This window comes from Rattus rattus, chromosome 13 (genome assembly GCF_011064425.1).
Source record: "Rattus rattus isolate New Zealand chromosome 13, Rrattus_CSIRO_v1, whole genome shotgun sequence".
Taxonomy (NCBI): Eukaryota; Metazoa; Chordata; class Mammalia; order Rodentia; family Muridae; genus Rattus; species Rattus rattus.
In genome coordinates, this window is record NC_046166.1 from 11254507 (window position 1) to 11273680 (window position 19174).

The 19174-nt window shown below is 42.8% G+C and overlaps 1 protein-coding gene across 1 annotated transcript in view; it reads left to right on the forward strand.

Annotated features, from left to right (window-relative positions):
• The window catches only part of Grid1 (glutamate ionotropic receptor delta type subunit 1), a 731950-nt gene that overhangs the window by 664048 nt on the left and 48728 nt on the right, over nucleotides 1-19174 (forward strand). The window contains exon 13 of the mRNA XM_032919192.1: nucleotides 14687-14882. Within this exon, the coding sequence (XP_032775083.1) occupies nucleotides 14687-14882 (196 nt within the window). The remainder of the gene's footprint in view (nucleotides 1-14686; nucleotides 14883-19174) is intronic.

The following is a 19174-nucleotide window of genomic DNA, read 5'->3' on the forward strand; positions in this document are numbered from 1 at the left end:
GGCAATGCTCCCAGTGTCTGGATAAGCTGAGTTTTAATTGTTCCAACGTCTGTTTGTGATATCCTCCCTATGGAATGTCTGAGTCCCAACAGACAACAAAATGTGATTCCAGTTTTCAGAGCAAAACACCATTTCAGAGAAAAGAGTCCCTGATACTTACTGCTTTGTTGGAAGAAAGAATCCTAAGCAAGATAGGATTTTTTTGTTCCAGCATATGCTGCAGGATGATGGAATATCACAGCAGGGAAGAACTGGTGATCATCTTGTCCAGTGGTTCCTACTGCCAATGTTCACAGGGCCAGACAAAGAATGTAAATGTTGTCTGCAAGCAAAGGAAATGCTGGACTTGTAAGTGCACAGAAATCATAAGCCATTAAAAACACCCAATTTGAAATAAGCACACACTGTTCTAGGCAGTCAATGACTTCTGAGTCTGTCGTACACCCTGGCCACTTATCACCACTCTAGAGCCCAATCTCTCATTTGCTACTCAGAACAACTGACAGCCTCAGCAGCAGCTAGCACTAATAGAACATTCCCATGGTTTTGCCTGGATTCACCCAACCCATGAATATCCATGTTCTGCCAACAAGGACACTAATATAGAAAAAGGCCACAGGAGAGGCACAATCTGTTCAAGGCCACAGAGTTTATAAGTGGAAAATCGATATCCATAGCACAAACTGTCATTGCTACCTACATTCTGAATACCCATCCTAGGCTACCATCCTGTCAGAGCACCCCTTGGATCACTGATATGTTGTGCTCCCTGGGCAAGGTACCGGGCTCCAAGGAAGAGAGCATTTGAATTGGCATATGATGCTTTCCTAATTTCCTCCTATGTGTCAAGAGGATGCCAGAACAGAGTGGTTTCCATGTTCCACTTTCTGTCCTGAGTACACGGGTACACGTCAGGAGCTGATACTGAAGGCTTTTGATAACTCCTAGAATTGCTAGGAGAATGCCACAAAAGAGGAAACCTTGGCGAAGGGTAGATTTGAGGCCCACAAATGTCTGTGCCCTTTAGGCATTTTTGCCAACAGTTTTTCTGTGGTGCTTTCTAGAATTCTGTAGCTTTATTCCCTTCAAGTGGTCTACTGATGGTCACTGGCACACTTCCTGTCATTGGCCAGAAAAAATGCCAGGCCAAGGCACATAGAACCTGTGACATTACTAATGTTTCCACAAGAACATTCTTCTCCATAAAATCATCTATGACTAAATGGTCCATGGTTTGGACATCATTCCTAGGTAGAGCTAGGTAAGCATGATCATTCCCGTACCTTCCATATGCAGGCTTGGCATTAGGCTCATCAACAAGCTCACCTAGATCTTTGCACGGGTCAGCTCCCAAACCTTATTGGTGAGGAGAGAAACTACCTGGTCAGGAAAGAAGGTATTGGAGATGAATTTGGCCAGTCATTGTAAGAGCATTTGTTTTAAAGTTCAGCTCCTTCCATCCTCTGAATTCAAATGAGGCCTATCATACCCCTTTGTCTTGCATCCTCCCTTTCTGACTCTGTCCCTGGACTCAAGATCCTTATTCAGATAACTTTTCTCTGCAAACTGATTCAGAATGGGTTACCATCTTATGGCTTTATATTTAATCTTAGCTGGTTTTGCATTGTTGGGTAACAAGCTCCCGTATGCTAGTATTTTCTTTCAGATGTTGCCACAAGGAAAGACCTTTGTTTTCTTCTATCATGGATGCTGACTGCCAAGACCCATATAGTTTATAAACAAACTGAAGACTTTGAGCAGTTGTCTTGGCTTAGAAGTGAATTGGCCTCCTGTGGAGTTGTCATCCTGGCATTGTGTCTCCTTTGTTTTGAAGTGTCTCATAACAAATGGCATCTCTCAAACCAAGTGTTTAGGTCCTCCAACAATTCCTTCCTTGGAAATTTCTTCCTCATTCCTATCCTTGTATCCTTAAGAATATTCTCATACCTGCATAGACCTAGACCTTGACTTCTGTGCGTGCACGCACTATGCACATGTAAGTACATACTTACTGTTACTCAACAGCTGTGTTCTAATGTGCATATGACCCTTTTTTCTATTATAACCTGCCCCTGCCCAGCGTGTAGGACAAGCCACCCACTCATCTCTCTATTATGTGACCCTCTAATTGTCTAAATGGCATTGATACCTCATCATATTTCCATTATCGCTGTGCTTCTGCAGTTCCATTATAACTATCCTCTAAGTATTTTATGGACACTTGTTGTCTCTGGATCCTGAGGTTAATGTTTCTTTATTGTTTACCATTTCATTTCTTAGTAAACCATTAATGGTTCTAAGAATATTTCACCCTCGCAGCTATCCGTGATTTGTAAATGCTGTTACCTTGGTGTGGGACATTTCCAATGACTCTCTTCTGTGTCAATTCCTCTGTTTCTTTGAGTTGTAACCTTGGTCTCTCCTTTCCCACTAATCTTCTCTCTTTGCTCTAATGCTTTGTCTTCTGCCAAGTTGGAAGCAGTTCAATATCATATTCCCTTGAGTCTGTGTTTAATCCTAGTAGTGCCTCGTGCGTGATGTTCTCTGCTACCTGTGTTATTCCTCTTCCCTCTCCCTACATAGCTCAGACGACCTGGTATCTATCACCATTTCATGGAGTTGGAGCATATAGGGTTTTTTTCACCAAGCAATCTTGAGTTTGAAGACAGCTCCTTGACTTGTTACCTCCACCAGTTCCTTGATGTCTCTAGGCCTCTGCTTCTTTATCTGTAAAGTAGGGAGTGGGATGGAGTAATAACCTTTTTGAAAGAGATGCTGCCAAGGCTAAATGAAGCAATACGAATGAAGTGTTAGTATAGATTTTGGAGTTGCAGTCATTATATGACAGAGAAGCAGGCAAAGCAGAAGGGCACAGGTATCTGTAAAGAAGGAGCTGAGGGCTAGAGCTCAGACAGAGGAGATGAGACAGAGGATATTGCCCTGGAGTGGAAGGAGAGTGCTAGGGGGCCAGGTGGCTGGTGTGGGTGGCATCTTGGTCACCTCCTGGGAGGGTAGCTTTTCTCATTTGCATTTCAGCCACCTTTATGACAGGCTTATAATGAATTAAGAGCCCCGGCACTGATAGATTAAAGGTCAATGGTCCATCCTGCTTTTGTACTGATTTGTGGCAGCAAACATTTGTGGGTGTTAATAACTGGGAGCCAGCCATGTTCTTGGCATAGAGGTGTTTGGCAATGCCAGGGATGCTGTGCAAGGCTCCCACTGAGTGGCAGGGACACAAGAGCCCGGAAAGCAGACAGCAGCTGCATCTCAGAAATTCTCTCAGCTGACGGAGGCTGACTTCCACTGAATCCATGGGAAAACTGGATCTTGAAGCTTCAACTCTCGACATTACCCCCGTGAAGAAGTGGGGATAATGATCTGGATAGGGACTTCTCTATGCTAAGCCCCAAGCTCTAAGACCACAGTTCTTTAACTCAAGCATCCACAATGGAGACTTTTTTCCCAACAAAAATTCCAGTTTAGACGTTTTAAAGGCATGACAAAGCCAACACGTGTGTGTGTGTGTGTGTGTGTGTGTGTGTGTGTGTGTGTGTGTGTGTGCTGTGTCCATTAAGATCTACCACATGCCAAAAGAATACTGTAAATAAGGAACAGATTATACCAATTTACCTAGAATTTTTCTGGGTTTTACTCTGAAATTTGTCAATATCTGAAGTTCCCTCAGTCGTAGACAAATGGTGATAGCTTATAACCTAAATTATAGATACTGCTGATATAGAGCAAATAGCCAGATCTTATTCTTAGGGTGAAACTGGCATCAAACACCTATATAACAGGCTGGGATGTAGTTATTTTTACCATATATATGGTTGTCAGCAAAGGCCTCTTAAAAAGACAGTGACATCTGTCAGGGATTCAATACATACAAGAACAACATTTGACTAAGGAGGAAAAACAGGAGGAGGGGCAGGCCCCGTCTAGGTTTAGGGGTTTGTATTTTAAGTGTGTGAGTTTGACTGTGTTTGGTCTGGGAGCATATTAGTCAACTAAATGGAGTTGTCACTCAGACAATTTCAAGGAGCCAGTGGGGCAAATTAGGGCTTAATGGTTCACTGTGAGTCCAGAGTGTAGAGATGCATCTCCAGCTAACAGACATGAGATTCTGTCCAAAGTTTGTCATCAGAGAAGGGATCTGATCCCCAGCTCCAGAGCAATCTGTGAAAATAAAGAACTAAGGAAAGTCATAAATAAGGAGGTTCCTGCATGTTTTTTCTGAAACCCAAGGAAAGAAGTGCTGTAGGAAGGAGAGAGGAATCATTTGTCAAATACTGCTGAGGTGGGAAAGAGTGAGGACTCCGTAGTTGGAAGGTCATTAATGACCTTGAGAAAAACAGCTTTTGCTTAGTGGTTAGACAGATGAGTGAGTCAGGATCTTAAGAAATGGGAGAGAGTGATGGAAATGACAGCCACAGATAACTCTCTTGGGGAAGTTGATGGGAGGTTGGGATGAAATGCAGTATCAAGGATTGTTTAAAGATAGAAGATATATGTGTTTTCAAGTCCATGGAAATGGTCCATAGAAAGAAGTAATTTCATAATATAAGAGACAGGGGTGATAGCTGGGAGAGCAATGTGTTTTGAGAATGCAGGCAAGTCCTACATCCAGGAGACAGACGGATATGCTTAGTAAGAGTGAGAGCAGAGGCGCCGGCTTATAAAGAAGGCAGGTGGGTATCCAGTGGTTTTAGAAAATCGGAGTTCTTTACTAAAGCCAAATTCTTTACCGATGGCTTTGGCATTCTTGGGAAATAATAAGCAGGGTTGTTTTCTGAGAACCACCCAAGAAACTGGGAGAATCGATTGTGCAGGCACACTTAGAAGATTGCCTAGCAGTATTGAGGCTTCACTTGAAGTCTGGGGGGTTAGTGGTTCTATGTTATACCCATTAGTTTGCTAGCTGCCATCTTGGGTTTTTCTCCAGTTTAGCCTTTGAGCTTCAGGTACTGGATATGGTTAAATCAGAACTGGTTTCTTACTGCTGTCTACCATAGCATATATGGGGCAAGTAGGTATAGTTAATGCTCAAGGGGGCTCACAGTTGAGTCAGGAACACAGAATACATGAGGTACAATGGTAAGTGTCAGGACAAAGTTCAGCCTAGAGCTCACAGAGTGACACAGATCTTGTGAATGTGGACTCACTCTCCTCCTTCCTTCTTCCTTCTTCCCTTCCTCCTTCCTTGCATTTGTGTGTGTGTGTGTGTGTGTGTGTGTGTGTGTGTGTGTGTGTATGTATGTGTGTGTGTTTGTAGTGTATATGCTTATATGTATGCATGTTTATATGTGTGTCTGTACGCATAAATGTTTGTGAGCATGGATGAGTATGTGCTTGCATGTGGAGGCTTAAATCTGATGTCTGTTATCTTCCTTGATCACTCTCTACTGCATATAATAAAAAGCAAGGATTTTCAATTGAACCCAGGGCACAACGATTGGTTAACTTACCCAGTCAGTTTGCTCCAGGTATGCACTGTCTCTGATTCCCACATGTTGATATTATAAAAAGTTCACTGTACCTATCCAGCATCTATGGGTAGGGGCTTCAGTAGGAAGCTCCAGCAATCATCAGTAGAAAGTGCTTTGGCTGAGCCCTCTCTCGGCCCAAGGATCCACTCTTTTATAAGTGAGATGTCTTGGGTACAGCTTAGCAGGCAGTGTGCTTGAATGCAGACCAGAAGACTTGAGTGAACAGGGAGTCCTTCATGATAGTGCTCCATGAGTATCTAGCAAGAAGGTAGTGGGATGGGGGGAAGAGAAACTCTAGTCACACAAGGCATGAATGAGTCTTCTTCACTGAGGACAACAGAGATCCGCAGACTTAACCTCGTGGAAAATGGGAGTGGGCCAGGCACTCAGCCCTTCTGATCTCACTGGGCTCATTTTCAGGGCTTCTATCACCGAGCCTGAATCATTTCCAGGGTCCAGGCCTGGATTAAATCTAGTCGAATGATGCAGAAATGAAGAATAGGCTAGCCTACCTGGTAGAGGAATTTTATCCCTGAGTCCTGGGTCGGGGAGGCTGGCCTTGGAAATTTTCGGTGTGCATTTCCATGGGTCTGGCTCTCTCCAGAGATTCAGCTATGTGAGTCACTTTTCCACCATAGCCTGCTGAGTGATACTTGGTGGGGGCTGCCGGGGAGGGAGGCTCCTCTTTTAAATGGGTCTTAGCTGACTAGTAGTCCTACCCTACCAGGAGAGAAAAGGGGGTATGGGAAAAGAACAGAGAGAGCACGAGTTAAGTCCAGAACTGTCATTTGCATATCAGAGGGCTTTTCAAATCATTCAGGTCACATTTTACATATAATACAGATGCAAATTTTGCAGGAATATGTTTGTTAGAACTGGAAGCTTTGGAAGAGGTTTCTGTTGATCTCTTTTTTGTTTTTGTGTTTACTAATGATTTTTTGGTAAAGGTTTTTTTTTTTTGCTTTGGTTTGTCTGTTTGTTTGTTTGTTTCTTAATAATCACACAATATAGTGGTCTCCTCTGACCTGAGAGATATTCAGCAAGATACAATACAGATGCTTAAAAAAAAAAAAAAATGGTGCTAAAGTTTACATTTCATCTTTTCTTCAAAACTGCTATATGCTAGATAAATTATGTATAATAAAATACTAAGACAATAAAATAATTATAATATACTCAAATAATGTCATTTAAAACATAAATTATTTGTTTCATTTAATATATCAAGAATGTGTTAAGCACAGTTTTGGGTTTTTTTTTTTTTGTCTTTTTTTTTTTCTTTTTAGCTTGTCATAGGCAATCAGACTTCATCCTGTGGTGGCCCAGCTTCATTCCCAGGATAGTTTTGCTGATCTGGGATTCCCACTCTGCTTACTACTTAGAACTGTGCCTTGTAGGCTTTGGACAAGAGGAGCCTGCATGAATCTTGCCTCATTGTCTTCCAGGCTTGCTAGATGGCCTAGGGGAAGTCTCTGGAGTGAGAAACTGACAGGCTGCGGCCATCCTGCCTCTTCCCTGGAAGGAAAGAGGCTGCTGGTCTTGGTCCAGCCTTCCGTGAATTTATGCACTCTAATTTGTCTTTATCTAATGCAAGCAAAGAGAAAAAAACATGTTCCCAAACGCCAAAGCTGCTGTTGAAAACACCGTCTGGCTTCTGAATATAGTTATTTTCTCTGATCCTTCCCATAAACTCTATTCTGCTTTGCTATCTCCCCAGCGATATCTTCATCAGCGGCTGCCAACCATGCCCTCTGATCTGAACTGTGTTTACATACAACACTTTAAAAGTACTGGGGAAGACAGAAGGATACTAAAAACAAACAAACAAACAAATATACAAACAAACAAACAAAAAGATAGTTTCACAGGACCATCAGTGTCCATAGAGTTTCTGTTTCCAGACCCCAGCACCACATAATTATTTGTGCTTTTTTCTCTCCAATCTTAATATGACATTTAAATGTCATGAAACCAAGACCTCTGAGTTATTCTTATTCTATCCCTAGTCCTATAACAGGGCCTCATACTGGCAGATTCTCAAAAAATAGGGGGTATTGAATATTGACTGAATGTAAAAGGAGGACCCTTGAGAAGCCTTGCACTGCATGGAGGAGGCACAGAGAAAAGGATACAAGAGAATTCTGAGAAATGGAGAAAGGGACAGAAAGTGTGTGTGTACATGTACACAAGCCCTCAAGCAGAGAGAGGAAGGATAACCAGGAACAGGATACTGCTTCCTGTGTGCAGTATCACCCTGAGTAGATTCAGACATAAGTCAGAAACATGAGAGTGTTAGAATGATAGCAGGTACATATATACACTGTAGTAGAGACTTTTATTTATGAAGTGATGTATGTCCATATTCCTTTATCTGTAGGGTTCTCTACTGCCTTCCTTTAGGAAGAATAATAAGAATAGTGGCTCTTCTGATCTAGATTATGGCAGTCCTGCGGTTGTTAAAATCTGTTTTACATGTTCTGTATATTGATTTCGCATGTTGCAACTGTATTTATCTCCATTGTCAATGTAAATATTTCTGTTAACATGCAAAGATGTGTTTACAAATTTTGTATTATTGATTTTTCCCATGCTGCAAACCCATTCATCTCTTTGTTAATGAAAATGTATCTAGAAGTAGGAAGATTGATTTATAGGGCAAGGTGTGGGGAGGAAGTGAGGTGAGAGCCAGCTGGGGAGACTGTCCTTGGCTGTGACTGAAGGGACACTATTCAATTTCAAAGAGGTTAGTTTATAGATGGAGGAAACTGCTCTCAGAGTTGAGGGAGGTTTGTGAAATCCCATCTGCAAGACTCTTTGAAGTGCTCATGGTCGTCAGCTATGATTTCCAATGGAGAAGCCCCCAGATCAGTAGTTCAGGATGTGAGATACAGAAAAACAGTTCAAGAGAGGGTTTTAGTAGAGGCATAGAATGGAAGGTCTCTGCTCAAATGTAAACTTAGAGAAGAGAGTGGGCTTAGTTGTAGGAGGATTTTAACACTAGATGTTATCCAAAAAAAAAAAAAAGACAGGCAGACGGGCTGGAATTCTCAAGGTGAACATGCTTGTACTATGTCACTTCGCCAGCTGATTAAGAGCCAAGGAGCTAAGGGCATGATGTCTGTGATGGTTTGAATATGCTTGGCCCCAAGAGTGGCACTATTAGGAGGTGTGACCTTATTGGAGTAGGTGTGGCCTTGTTGGAAGAAGTGTGTCACTGTGGGAGTGGGCTTGGAGACCCTCCTTGTATGTGCTGGAAAAAGTCTTCTCCTAGCGTCCTTGACATCAACATGTAGAACTCTCAGCTACTGTAGTGCCATGCTGTCTGGATGCTGCCATGCTCCTGCCTTGATGATAATGGACTGAACCTCTGAACCTGTAAGCCAGCCCCTATTAAAGGTTGTTTTTTATAACAGTTGCCTTGGTCATGGTGTCTCTTCACAGCAATAAAACCCCAATTAAGACAATGTCTCAGAAGCCATTTGTCCCAAGCCCTTGCCCTGTGCTTTCTACTTTTCTTGAGCTTTTGAAGGAGAAGCTTTTTTGATCACAAAGCAAGTTGGAGTTCTGGTGTCTCCATATCCCATCTGTGTTCAGATTTGTTCTAGATCATTCCATTTGGTATCATAGAAATCTGAATTGGGCAGTGTCGATAAGGTGCCAGTTTAGGTGATGATAGGATTTGCCTGTACCTTGGTGGGGAGGTAGAAATAAATTGGGGTATGGGCTGTTTTCCTTGAGAGATAGATGGACAAATGAAGAGGTAGGCTTTGATTATGTGATCCTGAAGGTTGATGTATGCTTCCTGCCCATGCTTTCTTCCATGCGGTGCGACTATCCCAGCTACTATCAAATATTGGTTTACAGCATTAAGGATGACCTCAGAGGCTCCAAAATGTGTCAGTGTAAGGAAAATTTTAGTACCCGCCTTGGATTATTGTAAAGGAAAGGAAGCCAAAGCTCAAATTCTCTACTTTTCTCCCTGTCTTTTCCATTGTCTATTGTTTGTAGTAACCCGTTTGTCTGTAGCCTGTGTCTGATGTCTGGATTCTGTCTGTCCCTATTGCCTGTGTGTCTAACAAAAGTCATTGCTTTGTATCTATTGAGCAACACATACAGCCTCACATTGGGAAGAAATGAGGGATAGTTTCGAGAAAAGTTTTAACAGAGTTTTATAAGAGATTGAGTGACTGACCCCAACTGACTCTGACTCAAGTTAACAAACAACACTGCAAACATTCTGTTCTCAAGCAATGTCTAAATGCCAGTTTAAATATGTATGGTGGGTAATTATTATATAAGGTTGCTCTTGACTATTAGCTGTTTTCATCAAATGCTTACCCTTTCCCTCCCACACGCACACACATACTGCTCTAAATTGGAGGCCTGGAAGAGGATGTAATTTGAGACGAAGTCTCTGTATTAGTTTAGACTACATCAACTGATTACATGGGAAGTACAAGGCAAGTAAGGTTGGTTATTACTTAGTTCTTTTAAAGGCAAGTTAAGCAGCCTGTGTATACTGAAGGATATTCAGCCAAGTCTTAAGTGACCTCAAGATATACCATTAACTCCACTGTGAGGTCCAGCAAATGCTCTAGTCTTTAATGTAAACTGTATTAGCATACCACCTTCCACTCTACCATGTGGGCACAATGATTCAAACACTGGGGCTACTTGTTGACAGTTTGACAGAAAAGCAGACACTGAACATCGAAGAGGGGCTGGATGTGTGCCTTGTGATCATTAATATTCACCAACCCTGAGAAACAGGGATGACTTACAAAGGCTAAGCCCTCAGATATTAAATGTGTTGCCTTAGTCAGTGTTTCTGGAACCTAATTTATTAGAGCCACTTGGAAACCTATGAAAGCCCCGCAGTCTAGCACCAGCCCAAGAGTTTCTGAATTGTTAGATCTGGGGTTGCTGTCAAGAATTTGCATCTTTCCTCATGCCAAGGGAGCTGCTAAGACTCCAGCTCCGAGGCCCACATGAAGGCTGAGGGAGTCCATCAGATGACTGGGATTTTCTGGGACAGGATTGCATCCAGAGCCTCCAGCTTTCCAAAGCTCTGTTGGATGACTAGGATCACTCTGTAATGTGCAGCCCATGTGACCCATGTTTTCTCACCCATCATGGCCTGGATAGCTAACTTCTTCTCTTCCTAGAATGTTCTACTCATTGGTTCTTGCTTAGCTGCCTCCACCTAGGCTATATGAGTCAGCTAAATCCTTCTTTAGCAGACCCTTTCTTACATCTGCTCCCAATTTAGGGCTTCTCTCCTGGACGTTCAGGGGTCCCCCATGCATTTCACTCCCCCTCACATTGTTCGCTTAGTGCTGTGTTTTGTTTTGGTGTGGTTTGCTTGTATCTTGTTTGCTTGTTTGTTTTCAGTTTTCTCTCCAGCTAGTCACATATGTTTTGTTGTCAACTTCACTATTCATTTCTTGCCTTAGGTGTCGCTGCTCTTGGCCTATTAGACATCTAGGAATGATTTGAGACAATAGCTGGTTCAGTTATTTTATTGAGGTGCATGTTACACACTGGACTGACAGAAGTCCAAGCTGAGATGAATGGGTTTGCCCTCTGTCTATCTTATAATGCAAGTGCCTGGATGCTTGTGGTCACTTCTTGCTGAAAATAGTAGCTTCAGAAAAGGTAAATTGTATGTACTGCAGTGTAATCCCCTCCTGGTGAAACTTCCTTCCTCTTTTGGATGGGGTTCCTGTCCTCCTTCAGCATCTGTCTTTTCTTGCTCGCCAAGGCTCTCTTGGCAGCCTTGTTGACTGGCTGTCCTTAGTCCCCATTATCTTTTCCTGTGAAACCTTTCTAAAACATGCTCTGACTAAAGGAAAACTGCCCATGGAGATACAGTTTTAGGGTGTCCTTAGGCAGGCCCACCTCTTCCAGTCCTTTTAGGCTTAGACCTATTGTGTGACGGTCACAGAAATGATCTTGGAGTTCTTTGCTGAGAAGGTATACGTCGGTGATTAGAGAGATCTCTGTATAGAAATCTGTGGCTATAGAAGGCAGTAGGCAGACCATGGTCAGATGATGAAGCTTGCAGGGTGAAGGTGATGTTTGAGGAAGAGAGAACAATAAGCTCTGTTGGGACAGAAAAGGAGATAGAGCCATTAACATTCAGGCTGCCTGCTTGTCAGCCATGATGTTCCCTGAGCCTCTGGCCAGGAACACCATCATGAATAAATCCTCAGGAGAGGGGAAATCTCCATTTCAAATGTGGGGATAAAACAGGAGATCAGAGCTCCCTGGAAGTTAGGCATTCGTTCCATACTTGTAGAAACCGCAGTAATTTAGAGTAGTTCAGTATTTAGACTCAACTGTGTAATTCATCCTGATGTCTCCCATTCATCAAAGCTCGTATTTGTTTGTATTACCATGAGAAAAATAAAAAAAAAATATGTAGGAAAAAGAAGATTTCCCTTCCTTTCATTGCAGACAATTTATAGCAGAGTTACAACCCTTGGGGCCCTTCAAGCAAAGGAACATCTTGCTTCAATTAGGTATAAATAATGAACAATAATTAGGAAGATTTCTTCATCAAATTTGTTATTTTATGTTTCCTTTCATCTGCAATGTGTGGAAATGAATCCTGAGCTCTATTCCTTGGCCAAATAGCAAGGAACAAGGGAATGCTATTGAAGACAACACCACCGTAGAAGAGAGCAACTATACACTGCTGGGCCTTGTGTGCCTGCTCTGCAGGCTGCTCCACCCCTGGGCCCAGGGCCATGGAGTAGGGATGAAGGGGTTTCAGCTCTCAGGCTTCCAAGTTCTTACATCTGGTGGGTGGGGGAACCCATGTGTATAATGCTAGCTCAGAATCATGACCCCCAGCTCTTGGCCACTGACCCCATCAGGTAATTTTCTTTGGCTTGAGCATGAATTCTAATTTCATTTTCAGTATGAACCCACTGCTACAGGCTCTGCTTCTAGCCCTCATCTTATGATTTGGGAAGTGAGGTATAAAGACATTTGTGAACTTGTCCAGGTTCATTCTGTTAGTGACAGTGGAGTCTAAGAACAAGGGAGCAGCAACTGGACTCCAGAGTCACTACTTTTCCTTACTAAGGAATGGGGCTCTTTGAAATAGAGTGAGAGGGTGCATCGATGATAGCCTTGATGCTATGGAGACAATCTAGGGAGACTTGGGCTGGGGATGGCTTTGCAGTTAGATTTGCAGAAGCACACAGGTACATGAGTGAGGTAAAAGGCTTCCAGGTAAGGGGAGAGGCATAACATCGTAACTTAGATGAGAGTGGGTGGCACTTTTTGCTTTCAGGTTGGCAATGGTGCTGACCATGGATAGGGAAAACCACTGTAGATGGACAGAAGGCAGAAGTTGTATAGATGAACCTCACAAGATTGTTTGGTGTACTGGTCAGTTTTTTTTTTTTTATCAACTTGACACAAGTTAGGAAGATTTGGGAAGACAGGCATTCAAGTAAGAAAATGCCCCAATCAGAGGGCTTGAAGGTAAGACACTGGGAGATTGTTTTGATTAGTAAGTGATGTGGAAGGGTTCAGTCCACTAGGGCAGATGGTCCAGGGTTGTGTAAACATGTAAGCTTTGCAATCCATAGGGGAGCAAGCTAGTAAGCAGCATTCTCCCATGATTTCTCATCAAGTTTCTGTGTCCAGGTTCCTGCCCTGACTCCTCTACATGTTAGACTTTAAGCTATGCGATGAAACAAACTCATTCCTTTCCAACTCCCTTCTGCTCATGTTGTTTATTACAGCAACACAAAAGCAAAACAAGACAGTTGGGTTGGTTTTTCCTAGGGCATGGCTCAGCGGGAGGAACTGATAGTGGTGTGGGTTAATAGAGAAGATACTGAGACTTTCAGAAGAGAAATGAAGAAAGAGCGATTTTGTCAGACCCTGGGCAGAAAGCTGAGATTCCCATTGAGGGTTTTTTTTTTTTTAATTTTGAAAATTGGCTTGGTATATAGTAATATATGGCATATGTCACACTAGGTACTGTTTTTCAAGGAGCAAACAAGAGTACAGTACTGATTCATTCTTCCTGCCCTCACTACTGAGAGTTCCTGCCTTAACAGTGGCTCAACTGAAGAGCCTTTGATGGTCCGGTGGTGCGAAAATACCAAGCACTAGAAACTGTATGTTGAGTATTGAGTCTGAATCTCTTCCGGGGCTAGTAATGTGTGGAAAGATTCTCTCCCGTGAGCAATGACTGGATCTCCAAGTGGACCATGTGAACCTGGGTGAAAGGTGACCCATTATACAGCAGGCATTGGCATTCCGAGAGTCCACATGAGAAATATAGATGTACTACAGTTGGGAAGGGGCAGGAAGGGCTTTTCAACGTAATGGCATTTTCAGCTCACCATCGGTTTGCTGCCATGCAAGGCAGAAAGTCAGAAGTATATGCACTTCCCTTTCCAGAAAGAAGCCAGCCTTTTCCCTGACCACAGCTTAGGTGTCTGTTATCAGGCTGCTGAGGGCTTCCTGGGATCCTCCGGCCTTCTAACCTCCGTCTCGCTGAGCTGCTTGCTCCTTCTCTCTGTAAAAATGAATCCAGGCCATCCCAAGTATTGCTCCTTAATCCTTAGTATCTTCTAAATACCTTTTAATGTTTAAAAAAACCCACCAGGAGATCCATGTAAAAGCACAGTTTCCCTTACTTTTTCAAAAGATTAAATTGTTGCTAGGTACTGGGCATCAGTACTTGGCTGGAATGCCACATATCGGCACCTTTTGGAGGGGATGCCTCTTAATTGAGTCAGCATCATAGTTAACGCCATCTTCATCAGCCATCTTACCTGCTCGTTGTTGGGATGCTCAGGGCAGAAGCTGTCAATAATTGTTATTTCGTGTTGCCCTGACTCTGTTATATTATGAGATTTCCTGTCTTGATTCATATTTTTGTTGCTGGACTCCAAGCTTTCTAATGGCAGAAATCATTTCTTACTTATTGTTTTATGCTTTGAGCTCAACACAGAGCTCAAAGATGTTTCCTATTGAGGAAATCTGTGACATATGTAGGTCTGTCTCCAGGCTAAGGGATTGATACATTTAAACATTGACGGTGAGGAATGTGGATAATGGGTTAGTACAGAGCCTGGAACTCCGGGGCAACTCGCAGCCCATTTTATCCGTATAATGTGTAGTATGCAGCAATCGCTAACATTTAATTTTACTGCTTTTCTGCCTTTCAGAACATTTCAGGACCTGTCCAAGCAACTGGAGATGTCTTATGGCACTGTCCGGGACTCTGCTGTCTATGAGTACTTCAGAGCCAAGGGGACCAATCCCCTGGAGCAGGATAGCACTTTTGCTGAGCTCTGGCGGACCATAAGCAAGAATGGAGGGGCTGACAACTGTGTGTCCAATCCTTCAGAAGGTATCAGGAAGGTAGGCAAGAGTTGGTATATGGGTACAGGTGCTGAGATAAAGGCCATGGATTGGATCATCCTTTAGAACATAGATATCTTCTCAGAAGCATGTGCCTGTAGAAAAGCTACTCCAGTACTCTGCAAGTCGATGCCCACTTCTGCCTGTAGAAACAGAGGGGCTATCAGTAAATACCTTCTAAGTTTCCTTGGGAAAGTTGATCAGGGGAGACAGGTTAAAACAGAACCTTGAGCCATTCTCCATACAAGCTGTTGGTCTTGTGGTACAGTGTCCCTACCCTTACAGGTGAGAGCACTGGGTGAAAACATAACACCAAGGGAACAGGCAGAGCATCTTTGGGTCAGATGTACTCAAGGTGAGTTGATCAGGATACTAGTATAGGGAAAACCACATGTGGCCCAAAGATGATCTGAGACCATCTTTGGGGTGTGCTATGGAGAAGAGATGTGTTTTGTGGATCTGGGAAGAAAGGTGATTCTGGGGTGGAGCCTATACTAGAGAAGGAAGACTCCAGAGCTGGAGGTCCCCGATGCTCTCTTTTTGTTTGCCTTTCTGTTGTGATAAATACCATGACTAAAAGTGATTTGGAAAGGAGTGGTTATTTTTTCATATCAATATTCCAGTTTACAGTCCAACTTTGAGGGCAGTTGGACAGAGATAAGAGGTGGGAATTAAAGTGGAAACCATGGAAAATGGTGTTTGCTGTGTTACTGTTCATGGCTCAAGCTTAGCCAGCTTTTTAAATATAACTCAGGTCCACCTTCCCAGGAGTAGCACCATTCATAGTGGTCTGGAACCTTCTATTTAAATTACCAATCAAGAAAATTGTCCTCACAGACATGGGACAGGACAATTGTTGGGGGCAATTTCTCAATTGAGGTTCTCTCTTCTCAGGTTACACTAAGATGTGTTAAGACAATGCTAAAATCTAAACAGGGCAGTTACCAGCCTGAGTATCTTGTCAAACATTGCTCCTTTATTCAGCCTGGTTTCCTACAATGATATGCATTGAGCATTGCTAGATCAACCAGACGAGTTTCAGAGGCACAGAGTCTAGCTTATGGTTAGACTCTGAGTCCTTGTCATTAAGGGCTGGCAACCGTTGCCATGTGCTGTTCTGTGGCTCTTAAAGCTTGATGGGGAGAAAGGAAGTGGGATAAAGGTAGGTGTCTTGTGACTGCTACGATTGCTGCTGGCATCCTTCTGTCCAAATATCCTATCAACTACTGTCCCTAAAGTTACTGAAGAGGGATATAAAAGCTGAGTGGCCCCAGAGAAACACAGTAGAATCCCATCCCCACCAAGTACGTAAACAAACACAAAGCATACACTCACTTAATCCCCTCCTTGGTCTTTCAGTAACTGTCAGGCCTTTCTGCACAGTACCATGCATGTGAGCTTGACTTGGGTAAATTTCTGGGGCCACCCGGTAACACTCCTGGCTCTCCATTAGGAGTTCCCTCCTTAAACCTTCTAGTTCCATCCATGAGGAGACCAGAACATCCAAGAGGAAAGGCCTCAACTCTGGGTAGGAAGCTTGGTGTATCCTGGCAGAGCGCACTCTTCGTTCCTTGGCCTCAGCGTATGGTGGGTCATAACTGGGAATGTATTCTTGCACAGCTATTTGCAAGGAAATGTTTACCACATGGTTTTCCTCTGCCCTCTTGCGAGGCTGAAAAGCAGATCTGTGTGATCCATGTGGGTATGGATCTCAGTTCTAAGACTCACCAATGATATGCATGGAGCATCTTTCCTGTTTTCTTATTTTCCCTGTCTGGAGCCTCTCAGAGTCCAGAGAGATCTAAGTAACTCCTGTGTGTGGGTGTCCTCAGGAATTTAAGAGTCTATAATATATATATGATAGAATCTTTAAGTCTCTATATTTAACTAGAATAATAAAATGTCACATAACTGTGCCATTCTCATGCCTACAACATTAGGACTTCTTGAGTTTTGTGTACTAAATTAGACAGTCTATCCAAGTTAAGCTTCTGGGCTCTCTAACATCCCTGGCTGCCAGTCTTGTGGAGGCAGATGTCTTCATTTGGAGATAATGAACAAAATATTGGCTAACTGAGTGAGAGTGTGAGGTCTGGGTGAAGGCCTTGGAGTTCCTTTTTGTGGCCTTCTCTGTCTCTCAGAGAGGGAAAAAGAGAAGAGGAGAGGGAGGGAGGGAGAGGGAAGGAGACGAGAGACAGAAACAGAGACAGAGACAAAGAGAGAAAGAGAAACAGTGAGAGAGACAGAGAGAAAGTTCTCCATCCATAGAGTATCTGCAAAACCTGATTGAAATAACACTACAGGCAGCAACTCTTAGGAAAGAAAAGAAAGGTACTTATCAGGAGACACTTTAAGGAGGGAATGGTTACAAGTCACGTAGTCATAGATGATGAGCCCCAAGAATATATGAGAGGCTCCTGCAAATCAAAAAGGAGAAAGCTCAATCAGCTTAGTGAAAAATGGGCAAAAGTCTTGCACAGGCCTTTCACAGAGAGGCAACACATATGGCCAATGATCACAGGAAGAGATGCTTAAAGTCATTAGTGTTTTATGAAATGCAAATTGAGAGCATAAAGATATATCATTTTACACCAATTAGCCTGGCGCAAGACGAGCGATGGTAAAGAGGATACACAGAAACAGGTGCTTAATTGCTGGTGGGATTGCACTCAATACAAGCCCTTTGGAAAAGGCTTTGCCATTCTGTTAGAGAATGAGACGTCATGTACTCTATGGCTTAGCAATCCCACTCCTGTGTATCCACCCTAAATAAGGTCCACATGAACTCCTGGAAACAGGGAAGGCCATGGTAGCATTGCATAGATTGCCCAACCCCTGGACACAACCCAAACAGCCTCTAACATGGAGAAAAACATCTTTAATAAAATGGATGAGGTACAGCTGCTCTGAATGGTATGGATGGATCTTGGCAGAATAATATTGAACGAAAATGCATTACAGTTGATTTCATATGGGTCAGCTAATAGAAAATAACTTGTACCATCATCCCCTTTAAAAAATGTATAAAGCTCTCTCAGATACACATCCAGTGTAATGATAAAATACAAGAGTCACCATGGTAATTGTCATATGGGAAGCATGAGCAGGAGGAAGGAAAGAAGCCGTTAGTTATTGATGAAGTAAGTCACTGTTAGCTTTGGATACCCAGTGGTTTTATTGGTTTTATTCTCATATCACACAATAATAAGTAGTAAATGACTCAATTGCAAAAAAAATAACATGAATAGGCATCCTAAATCAAGGTCTATGAGTAATATAATTCTCTGTACCCATCTATTTTCCAAATAAATGAATGTACAACAAAGCAGGCCGAGTCTGACTCCCTAGCTATGCCAGCTCTTTCCTTCTAAGTCCTTAGGCCTGCTTTGGTAGAGACAAAGTCAACACATTTTACTAAAAGCCTCTGGCAGGTGGCAAATCTAGAGATGGGGTCACTGGGGAGATCCTCTCCCTGATCTTAGTCAACCCATTTGCTGTCTTGCAGATGAGTAAAGCAGTATAAAGTAACAGCAAACCATGTAGGATGAAAACAAAGGATCCTTATCAGAGGTCATTGCTTTGTGATACGGAACCTCAGCCTCTTTGATCTATATTACATTTATGACATCATGTTATAAACCCCCACATGACTTCAGGGTCACAACACCCCCTCTTACATTTGAATCTCCAAGGGGGAAATTGTCTGCTAGCACTACCCAGACATTCAGGCTTTTATAACCAGTGTCATAAAAGTGAGTTTAGAGTAATGCTGGAAAATGAAGAATGCTATTTTTTTCTTTTTTATTGGAAAATGATCTCAGATTCCCTACCATATCCTTTCTCTTCATTTGTCCATATACAAGGTCTGAATGGAAAAGCTTTTTCTCTGCCCCTGTGGAACTTTCCCTCCCGGCATGAAGATTACAAATTTGGTAACCTTATGGGTCACTAGACTACAGCAGAGTAGACTTTACATGGCTGTGCCCTAATTGAAGACCATGCCCTAAATCTAAACACTGTAAGGGAAAATTGACAAATAGGAAGATATGGGTTACAGCCTAACATCTGAATAAGAGCAGCTCTCTCAACACCACTCAGAGACTGCTTGCTACTGAGCCCTGCAGAGGCTAAGAGATGCTCACCAAGGGACTTCTTCTGGAGCCTCCTTTAGCCACAGAGGGGCCATCACATTTCTAATTTCCAGTTGCTCTTTGGTGATTCCAGCTCCATTTCCAGACAGCGTGCAATAGTGGAGCAATGTCTAATTGCCACTAAAGTCAAGGAGCTTAGTG